This window comes from Coenobita brevimanus, chromosome 110 (assembly GCF_032717465.1).
Source record: "Coenobita brevimanus isolate Jiangsu-jjx chromosome 110, ASM3271746v2, whole genome shotgun sequence".
Classification (NCBI taxonomy): domain Eukaryota; kingdom Metazoa; phylum Arthropoda; class Malacostraca; order Decapoda; family Coenobitidae; genus Coenobita; species Coenobita brevimanus.
The window spans coordinates 36,662,676-36,686,736 of record NC_137063.1 but is presented as its reverse complement, the minus strand read 5'-3'; the positions used below and the strand labels follow the sequence as shown (position 1 = coordinate 36,686,736).

General features: G+C 40.2%; 1 protein-coding gene across 1 annotated transcript in view; it reads right to left on the bottom strand.

Moving 5' to 3' along the window:
• Window positions 1-7,251: 7,251 nt before the first annotated feature.
• Window positions 7,252-24,061, bottom strand: part of mRpL23 (mitochondrial ribosomal protein L23) — a 112,503-nt gene continuing 95,693 nt past the window's right edge. Inside the window, exon 4 of the mRNA XM_080286014.1 lies at window positions 7,252-9,959. Coding sequence (XP_080142140.1) covers window positions 9,798-9,959 — 162 coding nt within the window. The 3' untranslated portion in view covers window positions 7,252-9,797. The remainder of the gene's footprint in view (window positions 9,960-24,061) is intronic.

The window sequence follows — 24,061 nt, the reverse complement described above, 5'->3', positions numbered from 1 at the left end:
TAAATGGTGTGGCGTGATGGATCCTGAAGGAATGTGCAGACCTGGTAGTAAGGCCTGTTTATTTCATCATCAAGACCTCGCTGGAAAATGGACAGTTACCTAAAGACTGGAAAAGAGCAAATATTGTGCCAATCTTCAAGGGAGGAGATAGGGAAGATCCACTCAATTATAGATCTGTATCACTTACTGGTATTGTTTATAAAATCCATCCATCCATCCATCATCCAATCCTACATTGCCCCAAGAGAAGCGTAGGAGCCCGGAGCTAGGCAGTTGGTCTCGACATTTAAGATGAGAGTGACCAACCTCACTCATCCCTGAGTGGCATTACATGACCAATCAACCCCAACCACCTCTTGGATATAAATCTTCACCGGCTCAATCCGACTGGAGCGCAATAATTACCCAGTAAACCACCAGGTGCCAATATTTGGTTATATGGTTACCACCCAGCGTAGTAATTGGTTTCCTGGTGTACAAGAAACCATTTGGCTTGTCACTCAGTGTAGAGTCACCCACAGGCAGAAGGAAAAGGAAAGAATGAAGGAAAGAAAGACAGAAGAGGGAGTGTAAAGTCACCCGTTGGCAGAAGGACAAGGAAAGAATGAAGGATAGAAAGACAGAAGAGTATGTAAAACCTGTGAGAAAATTATTAGAAAAAGTTGGATAAAGTATTTAGGAGAAAATGAAATGACAACACCATGACAATTTGGTTTTAGGGAAGTATGATCATGTGTTACTAACCTATGAAGTTTCTACAGCAGGATAATAAATGTCATACAAGGGAGAGACTGATGTCGAGATTGTGTCTATCTTGATCTCAAGAAAGCATTTGACAAGGTGCCCTATAAGAGACTGCTGTGGAAGTTCAAGACCTTTGGAGGGGTGCATGGGAAACTATTGAAGTGGAGGGGAGATTATTTGATAGGAAGGCAGATGAGAACAGTTATAAGAGACAAGGTTTTACAATGGAGAAACACAACTAGTGGAGCATCCCAGGGCTCTGTCTTAGCCCCAGTAATGTTCCTGATAAATGTAAATGATTTGCCAGAGGGTTTGAATAGTTACATATGTTCGCAGATAATGCTAAAATCATGAAACATATTAAATGTACTGATAGTTGTAAAAAACTGCACAAGAACTTGGACAAATTCCACAGCTGGAGCCACACTTGGAAAATGGATTTTAATGTCAAGAAGTGTCGTGTATCAAAATTGGGGATGAGTGAAAAAAGACCACACTGGACATATAAAATGGGCAATGAGATAATTAGTAAAAGAAAAGATGAGACAGACTTGGGAGTGATAATTCAGGATGACTTGTCACCAAAAAAGCTTATATACAGAATCACTGGAGAAACTTAAGGATTACTGACCAACATGAGAGTGGCTTTTTTTAATTATATGGATGAGGAAATGCTGAGAGAGTTGATAGTGACCATGACAAGACCAAGACTAGAGTATGCAGCTGTGGTATGGTCACCTCATTTAAAGAAGCACATTGATAAATTTGAGAGGGTCAACAGCTGGCAACGAGGATGACCTGCAAGGAAAGACTGGAAAAACTGAAGTTGCCAACACTGCGCAAGAGAAGGGAAAGAGGTGACTTGATCATGATGTTTAGAAATGTAAGAGAATTGGAAAGGGTGGACAGAGAGGATCTTTTTGTGTTGGATGATGGTTGAACAAGAGGTCATGACTTCAAGTTGAGAAAAAGTAGAAGTCTTACTGATCTTTCCCGAACAGAAGCATAAGTATTTGGAATGACTTAGACGAAGAAGTGATGCAGGCAAAAAACACTCATGTGTTTAAAACTAGACTAGATAAATGTAGATATGGAGACAGGACAACATGAGCTTACCTCAATTCCTGTATACTACAAATAGGTAAATACACACACACACACACACACACACACACACACACACACACACACACACAGTGTGTATTAGTATTTTGCAACCTGTATTATGTAAGTACAGTACAGTAATTCAAATTTCTTTTGTAAAATTAGAACATATAAAGTACTCCGTATCATAAATTAACCCCTTTTCACACTGGCTTACCACCCCTCTCGCTTTCACAAACACACACACACACACACACACACAGTAACAGACACATTACAGGAAAGAGAAGGATGGGTGGGCAGTATCTATTTGGATTTCAAGAAAGCATTTGACACAGTGCCACACCAAAGACTTTTATGGAAACTGTACCATCAAGGAGGAATTCAAGGCAAACTGCATTGCTGGATGCAAGATTTTCTCATAAAAAGATAAACGAGAACAGTATTAAGGGGAAATTACTCATCATGGAGAGAAGTGACCAGCGGAGTTCCACAGGGCTCAGTGCTGGCACCAATCATGGTTTTAGTGTATATAAATGATACACAGTAACACTGGAAATGAAAGATATCTAAATATGTTTGCAGATGATGCAAAAATACAAAGGAAAATTATTAATACAGACTCTTGTAAAGAGCTACAAGAAGAATTAAATAAACTACATGAATGAAGTAATACATGGCAAATGGAATTCAATGTGGACAAGTGTCATGTAATCAAGTTTGGTAAAAGCGGAAAAAGACCTGATTGGGATTATAAGCTAGGAAATAAAACCCAACACACATCAGAAAGAGAGAAGGACCTAGGTGTGATTATCAATAACAGACTATCTCCGGCTGACCACATCAGTGAGAAGGTACGGAACATGTAAACACTGCTTGCAGCTATGAGAATAGAGTTCACATACATAAATGAAGACATGCTAAGAAAGATAATAACATCATTCATCAGACCAACCCTGGAGTATGCATCAGTAGTCTGGAGTCCTCATCTCAAAAAACACATAGACAAGATTGAAAAAGTTCAAAGGGCTGCTACAAGATGGGTACCAAGCTTAAGGGATCTTGTCATAAATGACTTTGTGTCATAAAAGACTGTGCAGGTTCCTTTGTGGTTGAGTTATATATATATTCTAGATTTGTGGACGAGCGGTTTTTATATCTTGGAGTAGCTTCCCATTTGTCATGTAGTGACAGGAGAGGTAAAGAATAGTATGGGACTATTTTTATTTGTCTTGGAAATATTAACAAGTCTCTCACACAGAGCGTAAGTATAGAGTCCCGTCCCGCTATCTGTCTCTCTGTCTCTCTCTCTCTCTCAAATTGCCAAGCCCTTCTCACTGTGACCTGTCTCCTCTAAGGCCTGTCTCCTTCTAAGCTCTCTTTCCTAAATTCTGGTGAAACAGGAGACGTATCACGTGTGTTCCTCGTGGATGGAAAGTTTAAGAAGCCTGTGTGTGAGTATGTATATGTGTGTGTACGGTTACTAGGTCTTTGTTCACGAGAGGACTGCTGACAGCTAACTGCATCATCTCCTTACTGGCTGCTGTCGTCAGCTTTCCTCAGTGTAACTTGCAAACTCATTTCCTTTTCCCAGGCTCACAGAGGGCTGTCTATCTATCTATTTATCTATCTATCTATTATGATTTGCAATTATAATATATAGTCCTGACATCTGCTCGGCCGCGCGAAAATGGCGTACCATCGACAGTTAATAGTCCTAACATATTAATACACATTATATACACATTATAATGAACTTATAAGCTCATTAAGTGAGATACATAATATTGTAAAAGTAACATAATTGTATGAATATTGTATACATATATTATTCATAGTAAATAGTGATTATTCAGTAATATTACATTTTAAACAAGTTGTATACATATTTGAATAAATGCAATGGTTGTTGTATAACACTTTGTAAGACGTGCATGTACAACAGACGTACGCATATAATTGTGCAATGGTAATACTGCTAGGTTATACATTACATAGAGCTATCACTTTAGTAATGTCTAATATTTCATCTAACTTGTATGATGATACTGGTAATATAGAATTGTGCTATAATTGTATGACTTATATTGTGTTAATGCATAATTGTGTTGGCCTTATATAAGTGTCTTGGCCTTATAATTGTAGTTAAAGTTACATAAAAGTTACATCTTGTTAATGCAACTGTTAATTGGCAAAGTGTAACATAATGCAATCGTTTGTCGTTACATAATTGTTACATATCGTTTGTAGTTACATTATTGTAGTTAAAGTTACATAAAAGTTACATCTTGTTAATGCAACTGTCACAGAAATGGTACATATTGTTTGTAGTATTGTTTGTAGTTACATAATTGTAGTTAAAGTTACATAAAAGTTACATCTTGTTAATATAACTTACATAAATGGTACATATTGTTTGTAGTTACATAATTATAATATGGAGTAACATAACTGTAATAACTGCAGTCCTAACATATGCTGCGGTCGATGATAGTGATGATGTGTCATGCCACTTGTTTGTGGAGACAACAATTTGCTTTTTTGTTTGTAGTTTATGTGGTATTTTGGCAAATGTAGTAACACTTACACTTATTTTCATTTGTTTGTTATGTGATCTTACTCTATTCCTCTTTTTTCTTTCTTACTTTTCTTTATTTATTTCTTTTTTTTTTCTTTTTTCTTTTTTTGTATGTATTGATTTTCTATAGTTTGTTTTTCTTAGCTTGTGTACGCTTTTTCCATGTTGTTCATGGTTGCATAATTACTGGCTAATTTCCTTGGGATACTTTTTTAAAGTTTAGTTTATATTGCACAGAGATTATAAAATGATATTATATAGTCCCATATTTTGTTATTTTATATAAAAAATATATACATATATACAGTATTAACTATATACACTGATTTGTTGTTCACTTGTACCTATCGTGGGTAATATGTGTGTCAGCACTGTGTGGAAATCATCGTCTTCACGATTGTGTTGAAGATGTTCATTCTTGCTAACGTCATTTGTGTTGGCCATTTTTTTTTTCTTCTAGTTAACCTTATAACTTAATTTATATGTTTCCACTAGGTAGTTTTAATTAATAAATGTTTAATACAGTTCTTTTAATCGCTCACTAACTGTGATGGTATATTTTCTTTATCACTTTGTCGATGTAATAATGTATAGCTGTATGTATGAAACACGTATTTTATGTAGGTATACATGGTAACACTCGTTGGTAGTAAATAAATGTTATAATAAATGAATGAACATATACAGTGTAGAATATTTATTGTTGGTGATTATTTAGTGTTTGAGTTATGCAGATAACTGAAGTATGTGTATTTAAACTATAACTATACGGCACGTTTTATATGTTTGTGCAGAAGCTTATTGTCTATCACTGTGTATTGTATAAATGAAGTAACTATGTAACTCACTAATTTTTACCGTGGTGGGAATGGTGTGAGTGGTGGTGCAAGTGGTGCATTGACTGACGTGGCGTCTGTTCAGCAAGCACGCATGATGACGTCGACTTCCCACACTGGTAGCTGTGGTGAGTGAATGAGTAGCGATGAGTAACTTGAGTGAAGATGAGTGAGTAAGATGAGTTATGAGTCGTGTCTCACTCTTCGTTTGTTTGTTCCGTTTTTCTATGTCAATGTTTTCTCGGTCCTTTTCTCTTCTTTACTTGCTTTGTTTTATATTCTTCTTGTTGCTGCTTGAAGTTACGTGAAGATTATAGAGTTGTTTTGTAGACTTGTAGACTATTTGCATTGTAGGCTGTATTTTGTAGGGATTCACTGTAGACTGAAGCTAATCTTGTAGAGTCTCGCCTGCTTTTGTAGAAATTTGCTTTTAATTCGGAGACGATGTCCGTAGATTCGCTCGTTCGTCGTAGAAATTGCAAGATCGTATCAATGTTTTGTTAAACTACTTGCAAGACGTCGTGTGATCTATTCACCTCTGCATCAGCATGATGATCGGGGAGGCGGAGGGGGTTGGTTGGAGAGAAGTGTCAGGAGCTGGTTGTAAGTTGTTGGTTGTGAGAGGTATTCTTTTTGTTTTCAATCTTGATATTTTGTAGGAATTCAATGTTGATTCGTAGACGAGGTTCGTATATGTTCGCTGCTACCAAATGTCATAAATGACTTTGTGTCATAAAAGACTGTGCAGGTTCCTTTGTGGTTGAGTTATATATATATTTTAGATTTGTGGACGAGCGGTTTTTATATCTTGGAGTAGCTTCCCATTTGTCATGTAGTGACAGGAGAGGTAAAGAATAGTATGGGACTATTTTTATTTGTCTTGGAAATATTAACAAGTCTCTCACACAGAGCGTAAGTATAGAGTCCCGTCCCGCTATCTGTCTCTCTCTCTCTCAAATTGCCAAGCCCTTCTCACTGTGACCTGTCTCCTCTAAGGCCTGTCTCCTTCTAAGCTCTCTTTCCTAAATTCTGGTGAAACAGGAGACGTATCACGTGTGTTCCTCGTGGATGGAAAGTTTAAGAAGCCTGTGTGTGAGTATGTGTGTATATGTGTGTGTACGGTTACTAGGTCTTTGTTCACGAGAGGACTGCTGACAGCTAACTGCATCATCTCCTTACTGGCCGCTGTCGTCAGCTTTCCTCAGTGTAACTTGCAAACTCATTTCCTTTTCCCAGGCTCGCAGAGGGCTGTCTATCTATCTATTTATCTATCTATCTATTATGATTTGCAATTATAATATGTAGTCCTGACAATCTAAGCTATGAAGAAACCCTAAAAAAACTGAATCTACCAACACTACAGGAGAGAAGGAAAAGAGGTGACATGATTATGCAATATTAATGCATATCAGGGAAGGAGAAAATAGACATAAATGATTACTTAACCTATGGGGATGCATCAGCAAGACGACACTGCAAAAAACTGCATAAAAAGGGAGGTGATAAAGACGTAAGGAAATTTAGTTTCCCAAATAGAGCAACTGATCAGTGGAATGCACTACCGAATGAAATAGTGTGTGCTAAAACAATTCACAAATTTAAGGATATGTACGATAAATATGGTTTAAAACATGGGACAGTACAAGCTTGACTCATTCCTGTAAAGATACAATTAGGTAAGAACACACATACTGTGTGTGTATGTGTTAGAGAGAGAGAGAGTAAACCAACAGGTAAAAGGGTTAATTTATGATACAAAGTACTGTATAATTATGTTCTAATTTCACAAAGGGAATATGAATTACTTATATAATACACAGTACAAAATCCCGTTCGATCAGCGAAGTTAAGCAACGTTGGGTCTGGTTAGTACTTGGATGGGTGACCGCCTGGGAACACCAGATGCTGTTGGCATCCCTACGTCAAGTGGGGTTGGTGGAGGATTAGTGCCCCTCCCTGTAAAACAATTAACTCTAAGCCCTTGGCCACCCTGTCTGGGATACATGGCGTCTGGCAATGAATGATGAATGAACAAAATGCAAACACTGTAAATACAGTTATTTATAGTAGGTATGAAGTCCGGTATTTTAGCTGATGAAAAAGCTATATGAAAAAATTGTGGTTTAGTCAAAATAAGATTTCCCACCATCATTTTAAAAATCTTGCTCCATCATTTCAAAAATCTTCCTTCTTCTTGGGAATCCTCTGATAAGACTGTGCAAAGTTGGCAGTTCATATTTTTGACTGTAAGTCTGATGCCAGCCAAAGTTTAATGGTTCCAAAGGATAAGGAAAACTTATAATTTAAAATATCTACACTGTATTAAGTTCTGACTTGAACATTTTAATCAACACAAATATATATATCTATATATCTATCTATCTATATATATATATATATATATATATATATACAGTAGAACCTTTCTCATTCAGACTATATGGGGGGAAGGGTTGTCCAAATTAGCAGATTGTCCGGACCATCAGAGTAATCTCCAGTTCATTCCAAAAACTATCTACATATGGTATGTTTGTTAATTATTAACATATGTGGCATATGTCAACCCTACGTAACTGCAAAAGATGAAAGGATACTAAAATAACCAAACTAATTATGTGCGATAGTTTTGTACAGGTAAGGCCATGACAAGAAACTAGCCTACATTTTAAATTGTAGTAAGTGACTAAGGCCCGTGTAGGCAAAATAATAAATTAATTAATTAACTGTAATACTTGGAATAAAAATAAAACTTATGTAGGCAAAAAATACATTGTCACCTTTGGCATATTGATAATGCCCATATGGGCAAGAAGCTAATGTTTGATGTACAAGTAAAGGACATTTAAGTACAAAAAATAACCTACAGTAATCATTAAACACTGCAGAATATTCTGACCAATTTTTGTGTAAGCAAACCCCTCCTTTTAACACCTTTATTCATTGCAGATGCTACACTTGCATTAAGGGGCATGGTAAGGAGGATTAACTTTTGAAATACAGTGTAAAAATATAAATGGTTGGTGAACTAGTTGATGGAACGAATGCTAGCGTGCCCATGTTGCGATCTAGCATGATCCGAGACTAAACGAATGACGATCGCTTTCCGCGCCGATACTGAAAATGACTTAGAATTACTTTCAACATATTTTTGGAGCTTATTATTTTTAAATTTTGTCCGAATTAACAGAAATCCGGATCAAAGGGGTCCGGACAAAGAGGTTCTACTGTATGTATACATATATATATATATATATATATATATATATACGGGATTGAGGCATCTGGCAATAGATAGATAGATAGATAGATATATATATATATATATATATATATATATATATATATATATATATACAGGTAAGCCCTTAATTCACGCGATGGTTAGGTTCCCAGACCCTTCGCGTATGTGGTAAATTCACGTATATGTTCTGCCCTTGTGTGCACATAATTACGCATGTCTATACGTATGTTACATCTGAATAATACTGTTTATGCACTACATACACCTTATAAACTAGCATAAAGTATTAAAAACAACAAAAATGTAACAAATTTAAAACTGAAACCTGACAAGCACAGGCGTTGGTGGAGACACTTCGGCAGCCTGGTGCACTAGCCCTCACTACCTCCTGTATGCTACATTCTGCCTTCTTTATTGTATGAACAGTTGACTCATTCACCCCAAACATGCGGTTACAAGACAATTCACAGGCGTAGGTGGAGACACTTTAGCACAGTCTGGTGCACTAGCCCTCACTGTCTTCCGTATGCTACGTTCTCCTTCTTTATCATATGAACAGTTGACTCACCCCAAACATACGGTTCTGAGACAATTCACCATCAAGTCAATTCACCATCAAAACATGGACAATTCCCCGTCATTCTATTAATATACTTATTATAGATTAATTAATATTTTAATAACTAATTTTCAGGGGGATTATATAACTCATATAAGTAAAAAACTAGTGTACTGTACTTGCTAAATAAACCGGTATGTAAATAAATGACGGGGAATTGTCCTGACGGAGAATTGTCGCCGACATTCCTCCCTGAAGTTTGTCCAACACTTTAACTTTCTCTGTCAGCAACATCACTTTACAAGTCAGTTTTGGTGTGTTACCACATGCATCACTAGCACTACGCTTATGCCCCATGTTGACAGACAAGGCAAGCAATTACTGGAAGGCAGAAAAATAAGCCAAAAATAACGATTTGCAAGTCATGCATGGTTTGACTGTCGGATTCAAACTGACTGTGTGGTGCGTGGTAGACCAATCTCCCAGGCTCCCACACACACATACATATATGTGTGCACACGGGCAGCAGGTAGGCATTTTTTATATTTTATTTATTTCTCTTGTATATTGAAATTACTTATTTGAATACTATAATTTTGTTTTAATTATTGTACAAAAAATTTGTGGATAACCGAAATCGCTGAAAAAAGTTCGCGTGAATTAAGGGATAACCTGTGTGTATATATATATATATATATATATATGATGCACTATACACTCTGTAATACATTGAGATCACACCCCAAACCATGACGGCAAGCCTGGACGATGTTTATGTCGCTTGGTGTTTCTATCCCACTCTGTCTCCAGAACTTTCAGCTGCTCCATCTGCTTCTCCAGCTCCTCTTCTTTACTTTCTGGGTACAAGTTTGGGAATTCAAACTTCTCACTCTCAGGCTGTGAATAACAAAATGGAAAACAGATTACCCATTATCTACGAGAGTTCTCTCTTACACTTAATAATATCATGTAGTAGTCAGGTATAATAATTCCCTTGTACAAAGTAAAGGGGGAAAAAGAAGTGTGTGGTAATCATAGGGGCATCTGTCTTCTTAGTATAATAGGAAAAGTGTATGGTACAATACTTATTGACAGAGTTAGAGAAAGAACAGAGGAATTAGTTGGAGAAGAACAGGGAGGCTTTAGGAAGGAAAGAGGTTGGGTAGATCAGATATTCATTCTTAAATCTTTAGTGGAAAAGTTTCTAAAGAAGGGAAAGAAGTTGTATGCGGTTTTCAAGGATTTGGAGAAAGCATATGACAGGGTGGATAAACAAGGATTGTGGAAAGTATTAAGAATATATGGAGTAGATGGGAAGTTGTTGAATGCTGTGAAGAGTACGTATGATGGTGCTAAGGCTGCAGTGCATGTGGATGGTGAACTGAGTGAATTTTTCTCTTTGAAGGTTGGGTTGAAACAGGAATGTGTCATGTCTCCATGGTTGTTCAATCTGTACATGGATGGGGTAATAAAAGAGGTACAAGGTAGGGTAGTGGATGTTGGAGTGGCCCTGGTGAGAGAGGGTAGTGTCTGGAAACTCCCTGTACTGTTGTTTGCAGATGATACTGAGTTGTTGAGTGAAGACAAAGGAGAGCTGCAAGGCTTGGTGGATGAGTTTGGGAGAGTGTGCAAGAAACAGAATCTAAAGGTGAATGTTGGGAAGAGTAAAGTGATGGTCTTTGAGAGAGGTGAAGTCAGTGAATGTACAGCGAGGTTGAATGGTGAGGAACTGGAAAATGTGAGTACGTTTAAGTACTTGGGTAGTGTGATGAGTAAGGATGGAGGTTTGGAGGGTGAAGTGCTTGAAAGGGTACAACAAGGAAGAAAGGTTGCTGGTTTCTTGAAAGCAGTGATTAGAAACAGGGAAGTGAGCATGGAAGTGAAAAAGTTACTATATGACAGTATTGTGATACCAACTCTAACGTATGGAAGTGAAGGTTGGACGTTGCTGGAAGGACACAAGTCAAGAGTGAGAGCAGTGGAAATGATTTATTTAAGAGGAGCCTGTGAAGTTACATGGAGAGACAGGCTGACAAATGATGATATAAAGGAGTGTTGTGGTGTGGATGTGGATGTGACAGGAAGCGTTAGGAGGAATACACTGAGGTCGTTTGGCCATGAGGAGAGGATGGAGGGTGAAAGACTGACGAAGAGAATGTATGTGAGTGAGGCGGAGGGGGGAAGAGGGAGGGGGAGGCCGAGGATGAGATGGAGGGATGGGGTGGAGAGGTATATGAAAGAGAGGTGTGTGAGTTGGGAGCAGGGCAGTGAAATGGAGGGGGACAGGGCGAAGTGGAGGCGATTTGTTTGTGGCCACCCCAAACGGGATTGAGGCGTCTGGCAATAGATAGATAGACAGAGATAGTGACTAGATCATATTAAAAAAGGTGAATCACGCCGAAAGAAGTACGAAGTATGGTTCAGGTGCACTACTTTTGAACTCTTCAGAGCAATTATGGGCTAAATTATCTTATTGTTGCTACTTCCAGATAATTTGATAGTGCTCTGGAGAGTTTTTGTACAGAAGGCATTAGATAAAACCTTCAACAACCGTTTCACTGCTTACAGACTCCCATAAGCAGAGAGAAATTGTCTGGAAACAGCAAAAATGAAATATCAGATACATCACCAGACTGAAAGGATTAAAGTTATTCCACACTCACGTCCTCCATAATATATATATATATATATATATATATATATATTTTTTTTATGTGACCAACTCTGGGCATAGGCTTCACAGCCTGCTTTCAAGGCCCAGTAGTCCTCCTACATACCACACACCTCAACATGTCACCACTTCGGCGCTAACACCCACCGTCCATATTGAATACATGCTAGGGCTGTCTCATACAGGACTGGTGTATTGGTATTAGCGGGGGTATTTTTACGACATGTCGGCGGGCCTTCTGGTAGATCAGTAAAGTCTGATTTTATGAAATTCAAATCCTTAAACTGTTCCCTGCCTCAGCGGGATTTGAAACCGGGTCCGTCAGGACTGCAGGCCAACTCTCTACCGATGTATTCTACTTTTGCTACCACCAAGTAATTTTTGTCAGTTTAGAAAAGACACCTGTAGTGAAGGGGTTACAGTCAGTTTCCACAGACTTTTCACCAAGACGACAACATATCCTACCATGTTCTTGCCACCTAGTGATTTTAGTAATCTTCACAGAGACCCACTGATGTAAATACTGGGGTTTGAAACAAACCCTTCTGGTACTACGAATGTATCTGGGTATTTTGTTCATACTAATACCAGATGATTTTAAGCCAGTGGCAGTTATACAAGTCAGCAAGTTAAAAAACTACCTAAAAATAATCCTTTCATTGTTATAAATAGAAAGCTGGTGACAGGGAGAGTTGGAGCTCCTGTTTCACCAGCCCGCACGACCAGTTCCTGACCATCTCCCTTTGCTGAACATTTTCAGTGTTTTTGTTAACACAGAGAGTAAGCCAGCATACTCTCATAATAACTCTGCCTCTGGCTGTCTGCACCACACTACATACACATTAGATATTACAACTTCTATTTCCATCCCTCCTCTGCAATGGCTGCTGCATTATTATCAGCAAATTCAGTGGTACCTCAGAGTGCCACCACCAACAGGGTAGGGCTGGCAGCACAGGGTCCTCCTGGTCGCAAACAACTGTGCTGACAGCGGTTATTGCAAACACTGTTCATGCTTGTCAGCAGAGAAAAGCAGGTTCAGCCTTGTATGTCAATAATATCCATGGTTTTAGTACCCATGTGAATTTTGTTCACTTTTTCCTCCAATCTGTATCCCCTCTAGCCCTATTCCTCGCAGAAACCCATATCTCTCCCTCTACTGATGTATTCTCATTTAGTTTTCCTGGTTACAATCTCCTCACAAACTTCATAACAAGGGTGGCACCTGTTGTTGTATCATATCTGAATCTGCAGTTGACACTATTTTGATCTTCACTTCAGCTAACTCGGATTATTCATCATACCAACTAAAGTGCCTTAAATATTACCAAATATTACTATATACTGTAGTTTATCGCTCCCCCAATACTTCTTCAGAACCCTGCGTATTTGACTCCATATCCACACAGCTGACCAACCTTAACCTAACCCTTACCACTGAAATAACAATTTTGGGCAATTTTTATGTCCACAAGGTAGAATGGTTATTGCATTCTGCCGGGACAGACGATACTGGTCTAGAATGTGAGCTGTTTGCAGAATTGTTTAATCTCATGCAACTGGTGAAACAATCGGCCAGAATACCAGATAATTCTGACTATAATGCCTATCTCTAGGACGTACTTCTGACAAATAACCCACATTGATACCGGATAGAAGTACTGTAACCAGTTAGATCCTATGACCACGATCTCATCAAAACCTCATTAGTCACTTGTCCCACACCTCTGCATACTGAACCTGTCAGGGTGACCAGATGGCACTTTGATAGGGCAGACTGGGATGGATTTAGAAATTATCCTGCTGATATACTATGGCAGTCTTTCTTCGCCACTGACATCAGTTCTACCCAGTCCCACATTAATCACTTAATACAAGCTGGTATGGAACTGTTCATATCCAGTCAACAGTATGCTAAAAGACTGAACTCCCCAAAATGGTTTGACAGTAATTGTGCAAGAGTAATGATCCGAAAGTCCTTGGCATATAACTTTTACTTAAAATAAAAAACATCTGAATCCCTCAGTGAATTTAAAATTGCTAGAAACCATGAAAAGCTGTAATAAATCTTGCTAAATCAAACTTTCTTCGCAACCAAGCATTCAAACTATTAAATACAGTACCGGTAATCCTAATGACAACAGAATATTTTGATCAACTCTCAATTCTTTCAATAATAACTTCTACCAGTCATCATCCATTCCCCCACTAAAATCCTCAGATGGTAATATTATAAATGGCCTGCATGGAAAAGCAAACATCCTTGTTGGTACATTTGCCAAAATTCTGCCTCAGAGGAAGTTAGTCAAAACATCCCTGTACTAGAACCTGACTCTCCTGAAACTGCTCCACTTAAGATATAGGCTAGATACATAAAATCCATCATAGACAATTTACCAACCAACAAAACTCCAACTCCAGATGGAATTCTTCCAACTATTTTGGGAAAGCATTCCCCAGAACTTGCTCCTGTTCTACCTATATTATTCAGACTATGCATAAGTACATCTTCAGTCCCTAATCCTTGAAAAGAAGCTCATATCCACCAAGTTCTGAAGAATGGAAGTTCCTCTGACCCCTCTGATTACACATCTTCTTTTGGTAAAGTATTTGAAATTGTAATTAATAAGCACATTGTGAAACATCTTGAATCCAACAACTTACTTAGTGACAGACAGTATGGTTTTCATCACGAAAGATCCACCATTGATGTGCTCAATCTCCTGACTCACATCATCCATCAGTCAACTGACCAACATGGAAAAACCCACGCAGTGGCCCTTGATATTTTTAAAGCCTTTGACAGTGTGGCACTGTTCCCTGCTATCCAAACTCCCTTTTTTTTTCCACTAATTTCCTCATATCTCAGCGACAGAGAGATAAGAGAAGAGGAAAAGTTGATGATGTATATTCTAATATCCACTCAATGCTGATGTGTCATAAGGATCAGTCCTGGCTCCAACCCTATTCCCAATTCATATAAATGATCTCTTATCTGTCACCCATAATCCCATTCACTCATATGCAGATGACTCAAGACTTCACAATTCATTCACACATAAACACCCATTCACAAAATTTAATACAGTAAAAGTCCTGTAATCCGAACGGCAGGGGACCGAGGGTCATTCGGACTGAAAACATTAGACATACATACTGTACACCCAAGATCACTAATTTCTGTCCAGGGGTGCCCCATTTCCTACCCCTGCATTCCCAGGAAAAAGGGAAGGGGGGGACAAAATGAGTTCCACCCCCCATTACCCCAGCTCCCAACTCTCCCTCATACCCCTACCCAACCCCGCACCCCACCAATCATTCTTAACTGGAAGTTACATCTCAAGCTGATTTCATGCTTAACACTCTTGGTCCCACTACTAATACAAACACAGAACACTAGGATATGTTAAAAGTTTATAACTATCAACACGCTGCAGCAAAAAGTTGATGCATTACAACGTTGACAGTACAACGAAAATGTAACAGTAACAACGGCCACCTCAGGCCTCATGTGCTGGGTGCACTGCTTTGCAAACACACACACACACACACACACACACACACACACACACACACACACACACACACACACACACACACACACACAGAAAAACAGACACAGACACACGCATGCACACAAGCACCCAACACATGAGGCCTGGGATGGCCATTGTTAACATTTTTGCTTTACTGTAAATGTTATAAGGCATTAATTCCTTCCTGCAATCTGTTCATAGTTATATTATATACTTTTTACATATCCTAGTGTTCTGTTTGTGTATTAGCAATCTGACTATGAGAGTAAGGTATGAGGTAAGCCTGAGATGTAACTGACAGTTAAGAATGACGAGCAGGGGGCTGGGAGGGCTAGGGGTATGGGAGAGGGTTGGGAGCTGGGGTAGAAGCATGTGGAGTTCATTTCGTCCACCCCTTCTCCCCATCTTCCCTGGATATAGAGAGGTACAATGCGGGCACCCCTGAGCAGAAATTAGTGATCATGAGTGTTCATAATCATTAACCCCTATGCGCCAGTTGATATCTACAGATGACACGATTTTGGGCGTAGAGCAATGCCGGTTGACGTGTATAGCCGCAAGCGTCTTCCCACCACCCTTTGAACTTTAACTTATCCTTACTCATCGATGGGACCATCTGGAGACGCAGGGATACTTTCATTTGAAAGAGGAAGAGTTGGTGAGTTTCATGTATCTTTACGTTTTTCTCTAGCTGTTAGACAGATATTAGGGTTTGAAATAAGGATACTTTTCCAAAATCACAAAATCCCCCATAGGAAGGAGCGTGCGACATAAAAAAAAAAAAAAAAAAGAACAGAATGCAGGGGTTATATAAACACTTAAAAATGTGTGAGTTACCGTTTTACTCACCGGAAATGCATAGAAGGGTAGATGAATAGTTGCAAGTAGGTACATCCAAGGCCAAGAGCATGTCCAAGCCAGATAAATCCTTAGATAATGCCCAGAAATTTTTGAAAAAAAGACCAGAAAAATTCAAAAAAATTTCACCTTGACAAGTTCGGAATACAGTACTGGGATTTTCGGATTATTGGTGGCCAAATTAGAGGACTTTTACTGTATCCCTAATTCACAACTCAGTACTGCAATCTCCATAATCAAGATGTATCTAAAATCACTGACTGGGAACAAAATAACATTGTCTCACTTAATGTCAGGAAAACCAAATATATACAGTCACTACTCGTTTTACGTTGATTCGGTATACAATAATTCGCTACAATGATAACAGAAAAGTTCCACCCCAAAATCTGATTTACAATAAATTTCCCGCCATAACGATATTGCCATCGGAAAATTTCGTACAAAGCACCAGGCACACGCAAGGTGACCGTCGCTTGTCTCAGGCAAGATGGCAGCCCCAGCATGCAGAGCATTGTTTTGGTTCAGTTGCGGTCCCACCACCCCTTCAAAGCCCTGTCTTTTCCACTCGTTCACATGTGCCCCCCAGCTATCGTCACCTCTCGGCCAAGCATCATGCTACTGTAGGCCTATACATCGTGCAGCACCAGGCCAACGTTGCGCAAGCGTGTTCGTTGTGCTGTTGCAATGATTTACTGTACGTGAGTAAAGCTGCCTGTATTGGTGTGATAGTGTTTGTTTTGGTCTTGGAGACAACTTGGACCGATACAGGAAGTAATTAAGGTGGACTGTCATTTTTGTTTCAGTTTTGGGTAGGTGACTTTGGGAAGTTGAGTCGACATAACCCCCCTTCTATAATGTGTTTCAATCTCCCGATTTATGATAAAATCGTTATACATTAAGGTATGACCTGACGTAACCCCATCGTAAAACAAGTAGTGACTACAATTTGCTATTAAACATACTGCAAGATTCCTATATTATCTTCAGTGATACTATTATTCCTGTCTCTAAAAGTATTGAAATTATCAGTATTTCACTTTAAAGTGCCCTCAGCTGGACCTTTCAAGTTAGATCACTTGCTAAAACCACTTCAAAGAAACTTGGATTATTGTAAAAAATCCGTAAATTTCTTCACTGATGAGCAGTTAACTATAATTTACAAGTCATGTGTGCTCTCAGCTGGAATACTGCTCACTCTCGTGCAGCGGATGTGGGAAGGTTGCACTAAAATTACTGGACAAAATGCAAAATAAAGCTGTAAGAATTATCAGTAACTGTGCCATTACAAATGAACTACAAATAAGAAGGAATGTTGCCTCCCATGCAATATTTTACTGATACTTTTATGGCAAATGCTCAGACGAAGTTGCATCCATTGTGCCACCTTTCCACGCCTGCGCTAAATGGGCATCTGGTAGTGCTCATGACTGGACAGTCATACTGCTCTATTGCAGAGCTTATCATCATCATCATCATCATCTAATCCAGTGTTGCCCCATGAGGAGTGTAGGAACCTGGGACTAGGTAAGTTGGTCCTGACATTCAAGATGAGAGTGACCAGCCTCACTCATCCCTGAGTGGCATTACATGAGCAATAAACCCCAACCACTCCTTGGATTTAAATCTGCACCAACTCGATCTGACTGGAACACTTTAACTGCTCACTAAACCACTAAGCCCTGCCTGAATCCTATTGTTCCCTGAACTGCATCTCTTTGGACCTCACTTCCCCAAAGTGGTTTCCCCCCAAACTTGAACCAAGAGCTGTTCAAATCCAACTGTTACAGATTTTTTTATGAATGTATGGCACCTGTAATCTGGTGTATGGATTATTTTTTTATTCATATTCTTCCTTCCTCTGTTCAACTTCTGTGTATGTATATATACGTCCACCACAAACTGACTTAGGACCAACACGCAGAATTGCTATGGGAGAGTTGTCTGTCTTTCCTTTGTGTTTCCATCTCTACCAAGAGAATTCTGGGGGCAAGAAGTAACTGGCAACTCCTTCGGTGCTGGCAGGAGGTGGTAAAACACTCAGCACGTCAGTGTTTGCCCAGAAGCCAGAGTGGGAGTATACTGTATGTTCCTGTCACTCCGAGCTTGCACTTCCCTCTTTTTTCATATCCATTACTGTTTGTCCAGTTATTTTCCTAGTCAAGTTGTCATGCCTGGAAAGTACTGCTCAAGGGATGAGAGGGTCCGTATCATTGCACGGAGGCAGGATAATGTCCCTATCAACACGATTTGTGTGGATGCGCAAAGTCAGGCGTCATGAAGATACTTGCCGCAGCACACATGCCTGCCACCCGATGACACACCAGAGCACACACATGGCTGTAGAAAGAAGAGGACATCTTCCTGAGGTACAGATATGCTTCTGAAGAGGGAAATAATCAAGAATCCTCGACTGACGGTAGCAGAATTGAAGAGAATGCATCCCCAGCTATTAATGTCTCAATTCAAACTATCCAACACCACTTGCAGAAGGAGCTGGGTTTGCCAAGCCGCACCGCTGCCAAGAAACTGCTTCTCACTGACTGCATGAAGAAGCAGCGCATTCAGTTTGCCAAGAAGTATGCACACTGGACATCGGATGAGTGGAGAAAAGTTATTTTTCCGATGAAAGCACATTTCAAGTGTTCCAGGTGTGTTCTGCCAAGGTTCATTGCCCTGCCTCCCGCAATCGATATGACCCTGCTTACACGGTGCCAAATGTTAAGCATCCACAATCAGTAATCGTATGGAGGTGTTTCTCAGGTGAAATGGGAAGGGGAGGCCTAACTTCCTAAGAACCTGATGATGAATGGTGGCCAGTACATTCAAGTTTTGAAAGATCATTTGTTAAACTTTTTGCAATTCATGGGTGTGACTTTTTCATGCACGATTCAGTTCCATGTCACAAGTCAAGAAAGGTGACAAAATGGCTTCACGATAATCGGATTGAGGTCCTCGACTGGCCTGGCAACAGTCCAGATCTAAATCCAATAGAAAACTGCTGGGCAAAGATGAAGAAAATCATGGCAGAGAAGAAGACACCCAATCTGGACAACCTCAAGACTGAACTGACAAATGTTTGGTGCAAAGAAATGCCCTTAGATTACTTTAGAGATCTACGTGATTCCATGCCAAAATGCATTCAACTGGTCCTGAAAAACAAGAGAAACATGATTTCATATTACTGAATGGCATATATGAACAAACATTGTGATATACTATGATTTCAGTGTTTTTTCATACCATGTGGGGGGAGGTCCTAAGTCAATTTGCAGTAGCTGTGTGTGTGTATATCGTATTCATTTTCGTTTTTTAAGGCTCCAACACGCTTGCATGTGTCGGCCTTGGTCACCTAAAGGCGGCTCTCCATGCTGCACGATCCATTGCAGCCTCCCTGTTCAGTCCCTTAATCCTGAGGTCACACTTAATGACCTCGTCCCATGTCTTTCTCGGTCTACCCCTCATAACACCACCCCTAATATTAACACTTCTCACCTTCCTCACCCAATTATCATCCCCCATCCTCTCCATATGTCCAAACCATCTTAATCTACCTCTCCTCATCACAACACCAATACACTCCAGTCCCATCCTACCTCTCAATTCTTCCATCACAAACCCAGCCCCTCCAGGCCTTGGACGCAGGGACGCACTGCACATCCTCCTAATCACTGTCATTTCTGTACGTCTGAGCCGGCGAATATCTTCCTCCTTCACTGCCCAGGAATCACTACCATACAGCACTACACTCCTAACACATGCTGCATACAAAGACCCCTTAGCACGTAGGAAGAGTCCTCTCAATGTCAGGAGAGGCAAGAGCTCCCTGAACTTCTTCCAACCACTTCTCACCCTAGCCACAGAGCTAGCTCCAGCCCCACCTCCAGCACACAACATGTCTCCCAAATAACAGAACTCTTCCACACACTCAAGAGATTCACCAGCAAGTTCAATCCTTTCACGTCAGGCAACCTCCACCTGCTCATCCCAACACGCCGTACACATAAAATCAGCATTATCTCGCAGTCTACCTCTGATACCACTACATCTCTTATGCACCCATTTATCACACACACCGCACAAGATGGAATTACTTCCCACGCCCTTGTGGCAAACTGCACATGGCCACTCTCCCTTGTCTTTGACAGTACCGCCACCAACCCTAGATATCATCACTTTTGTTTTATCTGCATTTACCCTTAAGCCCTTGTGCCCCATACCATCTCTCCACTTCCTAAACCTTTCCTCCGCCTCCCTTTCGTTCTCTGCAAACAACACCAAATCATCAGCATACAACAACTCCCACGGGAGTCCGTTTCTAAAGTCACGTGAAAGGGCTTCAAGTACCATGATAAACAACATGGGACTCAAGACTGACCCCTGATGCACACCAACATTCACGGAAAACTCATCACTCAAATCTCCATTCACTCTTACCTGGGTGTGAGCACCCACATACATAGCCACAACCACCCTAACCAGCCACTCCTCCAAGCCAAGCTTTCTCATTGACCACTTCACCACCTCTCTAGGGACTCTGTCAAAGGCCTTTTCCAAATCAACAAAAACAAAATAAAGATCCCTTCTCCTAACAATACATTTTTCCTGAAGCTGTCAAACAATGAATATAGCATCAGTGGTCCCCCTACCTGGCATAAACCCAAACTGCATCTCATCAATATTCACTCTTTCTCTAATCATACCTTCTAAAACTCTCTCCACTACCTTCATTATCTGATCTAAAAGCTTTATACCTCTATAATTTCCCCTTTCCAGGGCATCACCCTTCCCTTTATACACATTTACAATTACACTCTTCAGCCAATCATCTGGGACAACACACTCATAAATAATCCTATTTATCAGGTCAGTGACTAAACTCACCCCTATATCGCCTGAGGCCTTCAGCATTTCGGCAGTCAACCCAGACACACCTGCTGCCTTCCCCACCCTCATCCTGCCTATTGCCTCACTCACAGTAGCAGTATCAATCAAAGGCCAACGGCCAGACACTGGATCTGCTGGCTTCAAACCTTCTCTGTCCCAGTCAAACTCCTCATTCAACAACTGGTTATAATGCTCTCTCCATGCATCTTTAATATCCTCACTGTTCACCACTACCCTTCCTTCATCATTCTTCACACACGGCTCACCTATAATATCCTCCTGATTATCCTTCGTCATCTAATTTGCCACCCTAAATATCATATTTTTCCTTTCCCCATGATTTAGGTTATCAAGTAATAGTCTCTCTGACTCAGACTTTGCCCTGTATACCTCTCTTCTAGCCCTACGCTTGGCAGCCAAATATTCCTCTTTGCTACCTCCCTTCTTCCATTTCCGGAAAAGCCTTCTTTTCTCCTTAACTGCAGCTTCTACACCCTCATCCCACCAACAAGTTATTTTATGTCTTGGTGGTCCTCATGTCCAACTGCATGTTACATCAGTAACTCTCAAGAAATTGTTCTTGAGGGCTCTGTACTGTTCATTTACGCCTCTGTGTACAGCTCCCTGTTCAGCCACCACTCTCCTCAACTCGCTATAGAAGGCATCCCTTACTACCTGGTTTTTCAGCTTCCATATTTTCCTTCTAGGTACATAAGTCCTCTTTTTCATCACTTTGTTCTTTACGCACCATATCACAAATCAATAGTTTGTGCTGCTGCACACACTCCTCACTTCCTATAACTTTAACATCCCTCACTACCTCCTATCAGCCCTCCTAACCAGAAAATAATCTATCTGACTGCTATTTCCCCCAGACTCATACGTAATTAACCTACTGTCTCTTTTCCTAAAATATGTGTTGCACACAGTCATGTCCGTTGCCTCCCCAAACTCAAGTATCCTTTCCCCTTCTGCATTCCTTAGACCATACGCACATCCCCCATGCACTCCTTCATAACCTTGTGCTGCTTCACCTACATGACCATTTAAGTCCCCTCCCAAAATCACTATCTCATCATCCCGCATACCACCCACTAAACGTATTAAATCATCCCAAAATCTATCTTTCTCTGCTTCATCCAATCCTGCCTGTGGAGCATATGCCAATATAATCACAGCTACCTTTCTATCCAACAGAATTTTCACTACCAATATCCTATTGCTTACTCTCAAAACATTCATAACATATTCCACCCATTTCTCCACAACCATCACACCAACACCTCCATATCTGTCTGTCCCCCCCTGCCAAAACAACTTGTAGCAACAGTCCTTCCCAACAATCTTTCTGGCTGATCCACCCCTGTACCGGACTTCCTGCAAACACACCACATCCACCCACCTCCTACTGAATGCCGCAACGACTTCCCCCGCTCTTCCCCTCAAACTTCCCACATTCCATGAACCCACCCTCATTCCCATGGGTGATTTACTGTCCTCAGGCTTGCTTTGAAACCTATTTTGTTTTGTCATCTTCAGTATTAATAAAGGGGGACAGACATAGCACAGGTCCCACTCACTGCACAGTCCCAGGTCCAGGCATTGGATCTGGGACCCCTAGCCCACCAGCTTACCAGTGGCTGTGGTAGTGGCCTCGGGGCACCCTGCCAGGACAGCTGCAGGGACACCCTCCAAGCACGCCTTGGCACTGCAACTATCCCGCCATTATACACCCACTGATACATATACGAGTACAGTATATATATATAGATAGATAGATAGATATACATACATACATATATATATATATATATATATATACAGTAAAACCTCGAATTAAAGGCACCCTAGGGGACCCCGAGCATTCCGAAAAAAACGAAATTTCGTTAGATTTGGGCTTACACCTACTGATACCCCCGGAACTCACGCTAACACATTATAACACATTTTTAGCATATAAACATATGCAGACATACAAAATCAATAAAAAAAATTTATATTTAGAACTAAAGAAAGCAGGTAGGTATGGTGTTGTACTGTAGTAAAGTAGTGTACAGTAATCCAGGTAAGTACAGTACAGTAATCCATTAAGTACAGTACAGTAATCCATTAAGTACAGTACAGTAATCCATTAAGTACAGTACAGTAATCCAGGTAAGTACAGTAATCCAGGTAAGTTAAGGGGGTATCACACGGTACCTCGTATCAGGAACGGCCGGGGAAGATTGAAGTGGAACAAAACTTGGATGCTATCACACATGTTCCTCGTATCCTCAGCAAAGGACGTGCTTCTCACATTATTGCCAGAGCCCTGTCTTGCGACTGTGGAAAGTGATTGCCGTCACTGACTCGGTAGAGAATAAAGAGAAGCAACTTTGTTTACAAACATGTACACACGCCAGTGAGAAGTATACATCACATCACATTATCCAGAAGTTGTTGTTGTGATGTTTTCAGGTGGTGACTGGTAGCAGTACATCTAGATGCAGTGGAGTCCTCAGTTGTAAAAACGTGATTATTTTATCGATAGCACAGGTTCCTAGGTATAGGAAATACTGTATTAACTCTATGAAAGTTTCAAAACGACTGATATTTATTCTAAAATATTAATAAGTATTCAGTGTTAGGCTAAATGTTCAGTGCTATAGTACAATATATTCTCTGTCGAGTTGCCTGTGTTTTCGTCACACTGTTTTGCCCGTTGTATCCTCGACAGGAATCCATCCAGATGAATTCCAAATGCCCGTGGTATCGTCGGCAATTTTACCAAGTTAACATTCCGATTTACCATTGTATCCTTGGCAAACCTCATAAGTGAAGTGTGATTTTTCACTTTGGGGTCAGGCTAGGTGGGAGGAGGACTGGATGAGCATAAACATACCCAGTTGGCAGGACACTGCAAACAGAAGATCGAGATGCAAGCAGCACCTGCCACATTTGAAGTTCTTTCTAATTTTTACCCATTTGGGGGGAATTTTTTAAATTTTTTTGCATAAATATTCCTCGGGAGATCTGTGCCGTTAGTTTGGGGTTGCCGTTAGAATGCC